The 12,811-nt window shown below is 31.5% G+C and overlaps 2 protein-coding genes across 3 annotated transcripts; one reads left to right on the top strand and one right to left on the bottom strand.

Annotated features, from left to right (window-relative positions):
• Nucleotides 1-340: 340 nt before the first annotated feature.
• LOC137830050 (F-box protein PP2-B15-like) lies at nt 341-1,784 on the bottom strand. Its single transcript, XM_068637143.1, has 3 exons — nt 1,297-1,784; nt 1,091-1,209; nt 341-975 (listed from the first exon to the last, which is right to left on the bottom strand). Exons 1-3 carry the CDS (start codon nt 1,549-1,551, stop codon nt 540-542), a joined length of 810 nt encoding a protein of 269 aa, XP_068493244.1. The 5' UTR covers nt 1,552-1,784; the 3' UTR covers nt 341-539.
• A 3,372-nt stretch (nt 1,785-5,156) lies between these two features.
• LOC137830051 (uncharacterized) lies at nt 5,157-8,679 on the top strand. 2 transcript variants are annotated; one of them, XM_068637144.1, is made up of 8 exons: nt 5,157-5,457; nt 5,668-5,734; nt 5,814-5,853; nt 6,014-6,146; nt 6,243-6,314; nt 7,693-7,773; nt 8,234-8,295; nt 8,386-8,679. In XM_068637144.1, the coding sequence occupies exons 1-8, from the start codon at nt 5,206-5,208 to the stop codon at nt 8,450-8,452; spliced, it is 774 nt and encodes a 257-aa protein (XP_068493245.1). In that variant the 5' UTR covers nt 5,157-5,205; the 3' UTR covers nt 8,453-8,679. The 2 variants fall into 2 exon arrangements, with proteins under 2 accessions (XP_068493245.1, XP_068493246.1); XM_068637145.1 differs by having other exon boundaries at nt 7,700-7,773.
• The last annotated feature ends 4,132 nt before the right edge of the window (nt 8,680-12,811 follow it).

Consider the following 12,811-nt stretch of genomic DNA (forward strand, 5'->3'; position numbering starts at 1 on the left):
GAATCAGTTAAACTTGACGTGTTTTAGTTTTCTCAATAACTCTTTCCGTATTTTAAATTTTAATTCTTTACGAGATAAAACTACCCTTCATCACATTAGCCGCCCTCATATCATGTCACGTTGTCAAGATTGGTATATTTAGTTAAAGTGGTCAAAGTAACAAACATCTTTTAATATAATATAATAGTTGGTGATAGAAGCAGCCAATAATTTGTTATTTTTTGTTTTTAGTAAGCACGGGTTAATTTGGACACTGGTATTCGAATAACACGGTTTAAGGTTTTCCCAGTTTTGGGGCTCTTTTTTTGAGCAAACAGCACACTGAAATGTAAAACCAGTGTTTAATTTAAATGGAACGCAGACATTTATTGAAGATTGAAAATATATACTTAGAAATTACAGAAGAAAACAAAACAGTCTAAGAAACTTGTGTTTTCAACTCACTTACATTCATGGGTTTAGTTTTGGGTGTGGTAAACAAAAGTGAAAAGTGAAAAATGTGAACATATTTTATCTTATCCCACTACGTTAATGGAGAATTAAGAATGATGTCGTTTGGGTCTTACTTCGATGCCTTCCACGATAAGTCCTCCCTTTAACGGGTAACTCACCTCCATCAAACTCACCGTAACTTCTTCCTCGTTATGGCCGCTGAAGAACTCACCCACCTTAACTTCCATCCACCCATCTTCTCTTCTTGTTGCAACTCCAATCACCTCCTCTTCCATGTTCAACACTCTCTCCTTCTTACCCTTCTTCTCCTCTTTCTCGCACAGATAAACCCTCCCACTCTGCACTTTCTCGCCCACTGCAACACTCACCTCACACGCCACCCGATCAAGCCCGTACTCGCGGTGCGAAACTTTCATTATCAGATAAACCGCATACCACGTGTTCGCCGTTAGAACTCTCGTCCCTATTTTCCCCCGAATTTCTAACCAGCTCACCATTCTCAGCTCTGCCACCTCTCTGAACCTGCACAATCATTAATCGCCCTTGCTAATTAACATTCATTAATTACCTTACAAATTCAGATATTCAACATCTTACAAATTTGACCGCTTCAGCAAGGGCTCAATCAATTAATTACCTTGATTCAGGGACCGTTTTCCAGCACCAGTACAAAGGGTCAGTGCTCCACGTTATCGACAGTTGTCTTGCAGATAGGATGTAAGATTTTTTACCTGAAGACTTGTCTAATTTGAAGCTCTGCATAATACTATGTATTAAGTAATTTGTAGGAAATGAAAAGAAGCATGAAAGGAATTGATTAATTAGTTAAGCATTTATATATACCATGTTGCCACCATCTAGGAGAAGTGGATGGCAGAGAGAGTAGAAGAGGTGTTTGTAAGAAGAGGAATCGAGGGTGTGGGGAAAGAGAGCTCTTGAGAGAATGTGACGATAATCAGAGGGAAAGAAGCTTTGCCATAGGAGGTCAGAGTCAGCGGCTGAACGCATGGTTGAAGACACCATTGAGAATCTACATGCGTCAGGTGGAGATGTGTACGACAGAATCTTTGAAACACAATCTTCCGGCAACGAATCCATGTTTTCAGGAGTTTGAATTTAGGAGAAAGGAAAAAACATTCACAAAATCATATGAAAGGGTGCGTCGGGTTTTATCTCAGCCGCCAGCGTTATGATTCTCGTGAACATGCGACGCTGAGCTTTCCTCTTCCTAAACGCAGGCAATTCACAGGTGTCATTTTGACCTTTTATAAATGTGTAGCTGTCGACTTTCCGAAAGATACTATCATCACACCACTTCTATTTATCCTCCTTTATCACATAACTTTCACCACACCACCACAAATAATTTTATAATTTATTATTTTTAATGCACCTCAAAAACAAATAATAAAGCTAATTAATCTCTAATTCCGTGTCAGAAAGTCAGATATATATGACATGATTGGATTGGAATATCTGATTTAGGTAGAAGTTGTGTGAGTTAATCTTATATTACATTATTGGTATGATATGGTATGTCTGCATAATATTTTTCACGTATTATTTAAAAATTGGTATTTAATATTTTAGTATAATTTAAAAAAATATATTAATTATAAGATTAAAAATTTGGAACAAATTTAAAAATGTTTTTTTATTTGTTTTGGGTAAGTGAAGGAACTTTGAATGTTGGAATAGTTATGAGCTGATCCTTGCCCTCTACATTTTTTTTTATGTTTTGCGGTGTACAAAATTTGAGAGGGTGTTGTCGTGGAAGAAGGCATGAGGAATAAGAAGGATAAGCATGACCCGCAACTAATTCCACAGCTAATTTCTTTCGAACTGTATAGTTGTACTTGATAGACAATTTTTTTTTCTCCATTACTTTATAATCAATAATATTATTATTTTAATATTTTTTATATCCTTTAATAATAAATATATCTTTTAATATATACAGCAACATAACTATATAATTTTGTTAGTAAAACTAGACAACTTTCTACCAGTAGTCGGCACATTTCACACAAGTGAAATCAAACCAGATCAGTTGTATATATAAGAAAGAAAAAGATTAATAATCCAAAAAAAATTAACAATGTAAAAAATAATGCAAAATTTGTGGTTGGAATTAAGGAAATATATGTTTGAGATATCTAAAATTAGATTATTATATTAACTTACTATTTAGAGAATGGGGAGGGTTTTCTATTCAATCAATGAAACAAAGTTAACATACCAGAACCTATAATAATTATTTGAGCTTTATAAAATTTATTTGACCTTTATTAAATAAAATCTTATATTATAATAAAATAATATTTTTTATTTAATAAATGTAACCGGTATCCACGTATTATTATTAAATAATATTTTTTAATGTTCTAACGAGTGATTTTTGGAGACTTCTCTCCCCGTTTGGACTCGGTGAAATATTTTTCAATGATATATGTTTAGTTGAAAAAGCTAATAAAGATGCTTTCTATATATGGGAATCACCTCCTTCGAATTAGTAATATGGAAAACTTCCTATATAGGGGAGTAAAAACTTTATTTTAACAAGTTTTGTGAAAGTATACTATTATGTATACGGATGTACAATACATAATACAAAAATTCTAATAAACGGAAAACTTATTTTATTTTTTTAGAAATTTGAAAGAGGAATATAATTTTAAAATATTTTGTTTGTTTTGAAAATAATGTTTAACAAAAACAAAAAAATTGAGAAATTTAAAACTGGAATATGATAATTTTAAAGGATGCTTTTTAGTTTGTGATATGAAAAATTTATCTTTTTTCTAAATCTTTCTATTTTTTTTATTTGGATGAGTTCTTTCTTCACAATTTGTTTTTATTTTTCAATTTTTTTAAACTTAGTTATTCAATTAGTAGTCGGAAGGTTGTTGTCTGCAAACTCAAAGTTAGGTTCTTTCAGTAACCAAATAAACATTAATCACTAAATCAAACAAGTTCTTTGGTCATATTATAATTTTTATTATACTTATTATATTATTATTAATATAATTTATATTTATTAATAATAATAATAATAAAAATAATAATAATAATATAATTTATATTATTAATATTATTGAGTGGTTGAAAGTCTTGATCAGTATCTTCCTCAATCCTGACCTTTACCAACTGATTTTGTATCACCTATTGCAACTCCTCATTCCTTCTTTGAAATTGATCTTGTATCTAAAATGATTGATCTAACATTTTTCTCACAACTTCCTTTTCCCTTCTAATCTCTTCCTGCATCTTTTATGACTCCTCTATTCTCTCTTCATTTTGTCTCCACGTGTCTTCCATCATTGTCATGATTTGTTGTAGAGTTTGAGACATTGTTTCCTCTCCTTTCATGTCATCGTCCTTTTTGTTGCTTATATAATTGATTTACCTGTCAATGTGTTCTAGCCAATGAGTAACAAGATCTTAAATAAGAGTATTGAGTGTCTTAACCTCTTTCATTTCTCATTTTTTTTAACCCAATGCTTGTTCATTTCTCTCTTTTCATAATAATTTGTATAAGACTTTGTTTGTAATCTCTATTCATTATATTTATTACCATATATGTCTCTTTAATCTTATGATTAGTATGCTTTATTAATTAAAATAGGTTAAATATCTCAATAATATTATCAAAATTTATTAAATAGATTTAAATTATATCAATTAATATCTTAAAGCTCCATTTGCAACTTACTACAAACTTTATTAAAAGTGTGGCTAATCAAATCTAACCTAAATCATAACATTAAAGAGCTCATAATTTTTAATTTTTAATTTTTATTTGATTTGAGTTTAAATTATCAGTTAACTTAATGAATGTGATGACTTTTATGGTGAAAAAATGTGATTTACATATTAAGGATAAATGAGGATTTGTAATATTTTTCTATTTTTAATTTAACTTTAAATATCTTCTTAGTTCTTAAATTTTGAATATTTTGTTTTTTAATTCTACAAACTTCTTTTAGTTAATCTAGTTCATATAATTTGAGTATTTTGATTTTCAATATAATTATCGAATTCATATATATGCATGGGAAGTGGCACTATTTTTCATGCCATATTTTGTTAGTTTCTTTAAGAGTGGAAATATTTTTTTTAAACTGAAGTAATTTGAGGGAAAAGAAGAGCAAAATATCCCAATTACGAAAAGCAAAAAAGTGTTTTTTTTTCTATATATATTTACAATAATAATTCTTTTATATCTACTTTTTTTCCTCTTATTTTTATTTTTTTAACTTTTTTTAATAATAAAAATAAAATTTTATAATAAAATAATATTATTATTGTTTGGAAGAGTGAAAAAATATACGGTAAAACTTTTGTGGTCCATATATTTACGAAAAATTTTCATTGACACTGACATTTTTATATACATCAATTTCACAATTGTTTTTTTATAATAAAATATTCTATTTTAATAATAATAACATATTATAATAAAATAATAATTTAGGAAGTTTTAAGTTGAAAATGGGAATATGAGTGTTTCATATCCATATATTTAAAGAGATATAATATTTTGACACCCTATAAATATTTTTTTTAATAAAAATACAAGTAAAATGTAAAATGTTTTTAAATTAAAAAATTATAAATTTTTATAAATAATTAAAATATTAATATTTATTGAAATTTAGATATGATGTAAAAAAATATTGATATTTAAAAGATATGATAATACAGGTAACATTTCTGGTCAGAAACACCTTACCTTAGCTTCCTTCCCCAACCATGTCAGCGTTGATGTCCATTTCCCACAACCTTAAACCCGCCATATTGGTGTCCCCTTCTCTTCATCACTCTTCCTCATTCCCAGTACTATTGTCTTTCAAATCACCTTTCTCTCTCACTCATCCTATAAACCTCACCCGAAGACTCTTCCTTCCCTCGGTTTCCGGCATCTGGGACGCTCTCACCGGCGCCAATAACAATGCCCGTGAAGCCGTTCTCGCAATTCGACGCGGAATGTCTCTTTTCCGCCAGGTTCTTCTCCAATTCTACTTCCTCATCGTCACCTTTTTCTTTTACATTTTGTACCACTTTGAGCATGCATCATAGCTGCTTATTTTTGTGTTCTGATGTGCTTCTGGTACTCATATAACATTTTATTCAATAGCACTTTTTGTGTCTATCTCTATGCATTATGAATTGTTTGTTGTACATTTAACATTTGTTGTTAAATTTATTGTTAAGGGTGATGTTTCGGGGTCTCTTGTGGAGTTCGACAAGGCAATGCAGTTGGATCCTCGTCAAAAGGCGTGTAGGTTTATACACTTCTGGAAAACGATTCATGAATTCACTTTGATATTTCGGTTATGAGACATTGTGATTGTTACCAGATCTTTGGCAAAGGGGCTTGACACTTTACTACCTCAATCGGTACTTACTTACACTACTTTCTCTAGCTAACTTTAGGAAAGAATCATTGTTGATTTTTTTATTGACAAAGTAAAATAGGTGTGGCGTGGGCAAGCACAACTACAATGTGCTGCATCTGAGTGTATCCAATGGAGACTAAATTGGATCCTTTTTATTGTAGATTTGAAGAGGGAGCTGAGCAGTTTCGCTTTGATGTTGCGCAAAATCCAAATGACACGGAAGAGTCCATATGGTGCTTTCTGTGTGAAGCTCCACTGTATGGAGTGGATGAAGCAAGGAAGCGATTTCTTGAGGCAAGTAGTTGCTTCTATTTCTTGCCACTAGGAAGTTCACATGAAAATGGAGTGTGTAAATATGCAAATAATTATCATCTTTCTAAATGAATTTAGGTTGGCATAGACCCGAGGCCAGTCATGCGGGAAGCATATAACATGTTCAAAGATGGTGGGGATCCTGAAAAGGTGTGCTGTAGTTACGTTTTTACTTAGTATGCAGTTATTTCTGTTATATATAAAACCATGCTTAATTCTTCCCCTTATAACTTGAGCTAGATTTTAGGAGAGTTGTTGTTGGTCCGTGAGCATTTCTAAAGCATGCCATTTTTTTTGTCTTCATGCACATTTACCTCATAATCTGGTGATTCTTCCCAGATATCGAGTCCTCTCATACTTAAACTAAGATTATGTTGGCAATTTGTTAATCTGGTATAATTTTCACGATTTTTGATATGTTTCGTAGGACAGATTGTGTAACATCCCCTAAGATTTTACTCAACTACACAATCCTGCTTCATTTATACAACAATATAGCACCGTATATCTCTTCTGTTAACATAGATCACCCCTGATTATATCGTTGTTATATGAAGAGAGGGAGATTGGTGTAATGTTGAAAAAATGAGGGGTGTCAAGTGTAATTGTGCAAAATCTCGGGTGTTAGTAAATTTTTCTCTAATTCTTATGTTTACACAAATGCCAAACATGAGCTTCTCCTCTTGATGATTAATCAATATGCTTTTATGCCCTATGTGAAGCGGACATTGCTTTGTTCCTCAGCAGTTCTGCCTATTATTAACTGTAATGTAGAATGTATAATGAAAAATTCACTTCTTTTTAGTGAGTAAATAAGAAGTAGGAAATTAGCAGAGAGGACTTTGTGAGGCTGATATTTATCATCAAGGATCTGTTAACCACATCAGCAGTACACTAACAATCAATTCAAAAACTAGGAAGATGACATTATTCAAATTGAAAATAGAAAGTCAAAATTTGAACATTTTTAGAATTAGAAGTCGAGGACCAAAAGTGCAAATAGCCTAATTTTGTTTCACTTTTTTTAATGAGAGCTTTGGATTCGATAATCTCTTGTCTAGTAGTAAAAATTTGTATGTTTGTGTTCTAGTAAAAAGTACTTCAGTATGATTCCTAGGGTTTCTAGTTAGAGCATTCAGAATTGAGTGTGTTTGTTCATAATGAGAGGTGTATTTTATAATTCCTAGTCAATTATTTTGTTATCTACCGGAACTTAACTAATATTATCTAATTCTTAAAATTTATATTTTCCTAAGTCCTATAATTGACTGGTTAGATAAGATACCTCCTCTTTTAATAGGAGATCAAACTAGTTTCATAGTTAGATTAAGATATAATCTTACCATTTTTATCGTTTATTTGGTCAGAACCAGAATTGTAGACGTAGAAACAGGTTTGCAGTAATTCTCTACTTTCAGTTTCCTTCAAAGGCACTAGAATAATTTTATTGGACTTTGTTATTGGCACTCTATATTCCTCGTGCCTCTGTAAATGTAATCTGATGCGGGCAATTGATTTACCTGTCTAGTTTGTAGCTGCATTCTCTGGTGGAAGAGACAGTGAGTATTTTTATGCTTCATTATATGCCGGGCTTTATTACGAATCTCAGGTATTCTTGTAACTTCCAATCTTAAACATATCAAAAGATTATACATTTGGCTCAATGATTGATATCATTATCCCAATGGAACTCTGGCTGTTGTTTACATAGCCTCTGTTGGGTGGAATATTTATGGGGGTGGTAATTTGACAGAATTGGTTTTTCTATTTTTTTTTACATTAGGAAAAATCAGATATATGTTGAAATAATAATTGTGCATAGTCTTTCCAACCAAAAAATGCATGCACAAACGAAGAACCTCAAAATAAATATTCATTAGTTTGCACACTTTGTTGTTAGTTTTTGGAATTGGTAAGAGAGTGGCAAGGTTGAAGAAAGTCGACCAAACTGGAATATTGTATATTAACCTGCCATCTTGTTCTATGTCAGAAGATTTGTACATTTTATGGTTTTTATTTGGTTTCAAGTTGCTTTATGAATTTCATCCTAAGGATTTTTCCATGGGTAGAATGAAACAGATGCTGCTAAAGTTCACATAGTTGCTGCATGCCAGTCTTCTTACGGGCAAAGGTTTTGTTTTGAATAAGTACACATTTCTTAGCTAGTGAAAAGAGTGCAAATTCGGAAACATGAAATGTGATCATTCATTCTTTAAATCAGGTCTGATGATTATATGGCTGCTCTTGCCAAGGTTCACTGTCTCTGTCGAAATTGGGTCTTCAACTAAAACATTTTGCAGTGTGTCCATTGTCCACGATGAAGCTGATTCGTAAGTGTCTCTATGTACTACAAACAGCATCTTGCGAGTTATTATGCTGCTGGAACGGTTAAAAGAAGTTATCATGTTCCTTTATTCATTTACCTTTTCACTTCATTTTGTGGCGTATATGAGTATTAGAAGTTCTTAAACATGCAAATTATTTTAATAATGAAATTATCTTTTGTTGAGTAATATACTATTTGGTTTCTACAAGGTTGATTTATCACCAGTTTAGTCTTCCAAATAACTCTTTGGTTAGCTTATTACGTCGATATTGAAATGTATCCCCGCAAATCTTGTATATCTCAATTTGGGACGAAGTTTAATCAAATTTGGAAACTTGGTCAATATGTAAGTAATATGCTGATTAAATTGATGTAGCTATTTGGGTTAGATGGGGGCACTTATGTACATATAATTATTACTGTTCAGCATCAGTATAGGAAGGAGCCATATTCAAATGAAATCTTATATTAACCACACAAACTAAACTCTAGCAGCATACATTTTAAGATTATTCTGACGTTCAAATCCAGTGTTTGTAGGAGGATGAGAATGTAAAATTTAGAAAAATAATGAGACATATATGACTAATTTGTATCATTCTTCCACGTACTATGACAGTGTTTCTTATGTCAACCCTGTGAACTTTGTTGGGCATGCTTGACGAACCTTTGTTAGATCTCCTATAGTGCATCATAACTAAGATAATAATTAAGATAATATTGTTAAGATTATTCTTCGTATTTAAGATATTGACATTGCTTGTTTTGAAAATTGTTAACTCTATTATGGTTGTTTTTAAAAGTCTAGAGCTAAGAGCAACTTAAAACCTCGTTTCCAATTTCACATTTAGAAACAATATTATTAAAATCATTTACTGCATTTAAATTATTGTTTACTTTAAAATTTGGTGACGGGTTACAATCGTATTTTTAAAATGTCTCAAATCATTAAAGAATAAATATGTATATATATATTGCATAGTCTTGAGCAATGTCTGTGACTGATGGACATACGAGAGCGAGAGCAAGAACTATATTGAGGTTAATTTATGCCAAAAGTTTATCCTTGTGGATAAACTATTAAGTTTGATTTTGTTAGTATTGGACAATTTCTTCCTCCACCTTGATAGTTCTTTGCTCTTCTATAAATCTTTTAATTCTAAAACTACTATTATGCAAAAGATGCATGATTTTTTTTATTTTATTTTTGAATTATATAATTTGTAACCCTAAACTCTAGAATTTTGAAAAGTATTTTATGAGTTTGAAAATACATTCCGAACCTGAAAAATGCATTTTGAATTTTAAAATCAGAATATATTTGTATTCCAAATTTTAGAGTTTAGAATTTTAGAATCCAAAAGAAGGAGAAGAGGAGTGTTAATGAAGAATATGAAGAAAATGGTAAAATTGTCATTTCATGTTTTCTATGGAGGTGCAAGAAGAAAACATGGAGGTACAATAAATCTCTACCAATTTAGTGTTTTTGTCATGTATAATTTTTTATTGAAAAAGTAAAGTTAAATAAAGTAGTAATCTGAATCTATCGCTCACGATTAATACCTAAATTACCTACAATTCTTGTTTTATAAGGACTATCGCTCACGACTAATACCTAAATTGCCTACAACTCTTGTTTTATAAGGACTATAATGATGTTTTTAGGTGGTGGTTAGAATGATAATAAGGACACGATGGTGACTTGAATGTATTTTAGGTATCCATTTTTTTAGTGAGTTGTATTAAGGTGTGCATGAATGTGCAATATCACATACATATAAACTTTTGTTATTATATCTAAAGAAGAAAGGATATTTGAAACTTTAAGCGAGAGTGATGGATGACATTAATGCTTTATTTGAATCTACTTATGTATTGTTGAAGAGGATACACAAGTGGAGAAAGACCCAACATCGTTCATGTTTGGATTGCATGAACTAAATGGAAATGCATGAAAAGCAAGGCGAGGGGAGGGAATGAGTGTCCCCTTTTATATGTGAAGAAAAACATGGAATTGTAAGTGGGGGTTGGTAAGTTTACCACTTTACCCTTGCATGAAATGTGATTCATGTATGTTTTGGATACGTGATTGAGAGGAATTCTTTGAATCCCTACCATGTTGAAGCATTGACGAAGACATTGTGCACGGGTTGAAGAAGAAAAGATAATTGGTTGTGGTTTTGCTCATAATTGATTATGTCTTACTGCTTGGCAACAACGGACATGGTAATCTATTCCAATTAAAAGCAAAGTCAAACTGATAATGGAACATAATGTTCAAAATGACAACTATACATTGTCTATCTAAGACAAATTGTGGACCTTTGGAATTATGCAGATTTAAACAAACTATGGACCTTTTTTACATTTGAAAAGAAAAAAAAAATCTTCATTCCATATTTATAATAATTAAAAAACAAAGTTGTAATGATGTTGCATGCTTCTTTCACTTCTTAATGGACGTACACATACATTGCAACAAGTCAAACCAAAGTAGTTGGCTAAAAGAGTGGAAGTCGCCTCACCTATATACATGGCCTACTTGTAAATAAAGTTTACAAATAATTAATGAATGTTACTGTACTTTAAAGTACTGAATTAAAGAACTTCATACACTGGTAAGATAAACTTATGTCTTGGAGTGTAAGTAGGTCAAGTCCTTACTCCATGGAAAAATGAATGAAATTTGTGCGCGTGTTGCATGACCAGTGTAATCCAGCCTTTGGGGGAAGGGGACGACTCTCTAAAATTTCAAATAAAGATGTGAGTGAAGAGGGAAGACGTGATACTTCAATTTCAATAAGAGGTGAGCAGTCTTATCTCCCTTTTCTTTAAGTTGTATGTGTTGAGAATGAAATTGTTGTATTTTAGGTTTAGAAGGTGAAGTCTTGAAGAAAAGTGTAAGTGGAGAAGGTTCAAAAGGGAAACTGGTAGAAGTGGACCACTTGCTCCTATCTTGAAGAACAAAACAATTTTTCTAGGTTAGTTGAGTGTGTTGTTTCCTAATGCAGATGCATGATAATTTTTGTCAAGTTTGTGCTATTTTCTAAGTTGAATGATTTGGTTTGTCAAATAAGGTTGCAAGTTTTAGTGTGAAAGACTTATTTTAAGGGTTGACTTACAAAGTTTGGGACAACCCTATTTGCATTTCGGCTTACAATACATTTCACATCCATGTATGTAAACCTAATCTTCTCTTGTGATTTTTTCCCACATTCTTAAAGTTGAAATCATTTGTATACAATGCTATATGTACATTTAACCAATGAGATATATACACAATATTTTTAGCGATAAATTCATTTAAGCTAATTCATGCTTCCTTTCTCACTATCACTGGAAGAGCCAAATGAATTATCGATGTGTAGATTCATCCACATAACCAGTTATGATATCATAATCAATTATGTGCCTAATCATAATTGATTATGAAAGGAACCATAATTGGTTATGGGGTCGAGGCATTGTGTGAAAATAAATTCAATCATGCATGTACGATTCCCTGTTTACAAGCAAATGAGATTACATATTTTCATTTCTAATTATTAAATAATGAATTAATTTGTTTAGACAAATTTAATTTCATTGATTTTTTTTTTCAAGTTAAATATCATGCAAGTTGATAACCCAACCTCTCCTCCACCAAATCTACCTCATTTCCCTCATTTGTTAGATCACGGACGATATTTTTCAAATGAAAAACATATTACGCTGATTATGAGATTAGAGCCCTTGTGTAACTAAAGGTAATGGATTTTTTGTTCTTTGTTATGGATGGTTTTACATTTCCTAAAATTCTGTCTTTTCAGTCATGGGATAGATTTGTGTCATGAAAATGTCAATACTACAATTATCTCATAAAGGTCTTTTACACAAATTTGAAACACCTCGACACTGACAATTTAGTCACGTAAGTATTGAAGAATAAGATCGAGTCATTTCAGATGATTGAATTAATGTTGCAAACTTGAAATAGGAGGGTCACAAGTTTGACCTAACCACCATCCTATATGACCTAAACTACGACAAGGATAATGTTTTTGGATGAAATGTTACTATCACAACTTTGCGGTTGTCCATGCAAGAATGCTAAAAGTTTAATTGTTGATGATAATTATTACATTACATATATATCTACATTCTCAATCCATGCGACAATAAGTACACACAACTAGTACATGATTATGTCTTCATGATGTGGGCCATGAAACATAACATTGTCATTAATTGGTCATATTGTATCATTCGTCATATGTAGAAATGTAAGTCAAATGGCATGCATCTACCTTACGCTCTTCTGATAACTCGTATACTCTTGCAT

This window comes from Phaseolus vulgaris, chromosome 7, assembly GCF_000499845.2.
Source record: "Phaseolus vulgaris cultivar G19833 chromosome 7, P. vulgaris v2.0, whole genome shotgun sequence".
Taxonomy (NCBI): domain Eukaryota; kingdom Viridiplantae; phylum Streptophyta; class Magnoliopsida; order Fabales; family Fabaceae; genus Phaseolus; species Phaseolus vulgaris.

Excerpts from the sequence above, each read along its gene's own strand:
- LOC137830051 (XM_068637144.1), top strand. The coding sequence starts at position 5,206 with ATGTCAGCGTTGATGTCCATTTCCCACAACCTTAAACCCGCCATATTG. Across the intron at positions 5,735-5,813 it reads GGATCCTCGTCAAAAGGCGT|ATCTTTGGCAAAGGGGCTTG; the intron begins GTAGGTTTATAC and ends GATTGTTACCAG. Across the intron at positions 7,774-8,233 it reads GGCTTTATTACGAATCTCAG|AATGAAACAGATGCTGCTAA; the intron begins GTATTCTTGTAA and ends TTCCATGGGTAG.
- LOC137830050 (XM_068637143.1), bottom strand. The coding sequence starts at position 1,551 with ATGGATTCGTTGCCGGAAGATTGTGTTTCAAAGATTCTGTCGTACACA. Across the intron at positions 1,210-1,296 it reads TCCTAGATGGTGGCAACATG|AGCTTCAAATTAGACAAGTC; the intron begins GTATATATAAAT and ends AGTATTATGCAG. Across the intron at positions 976-1,090 it reads AAAACGGTCCCTGAATCAAG|GTTCAGAGAGGTGGCAGAGC; the intron begins GTAATTAATTGA and ends ATGATTGTGCAG.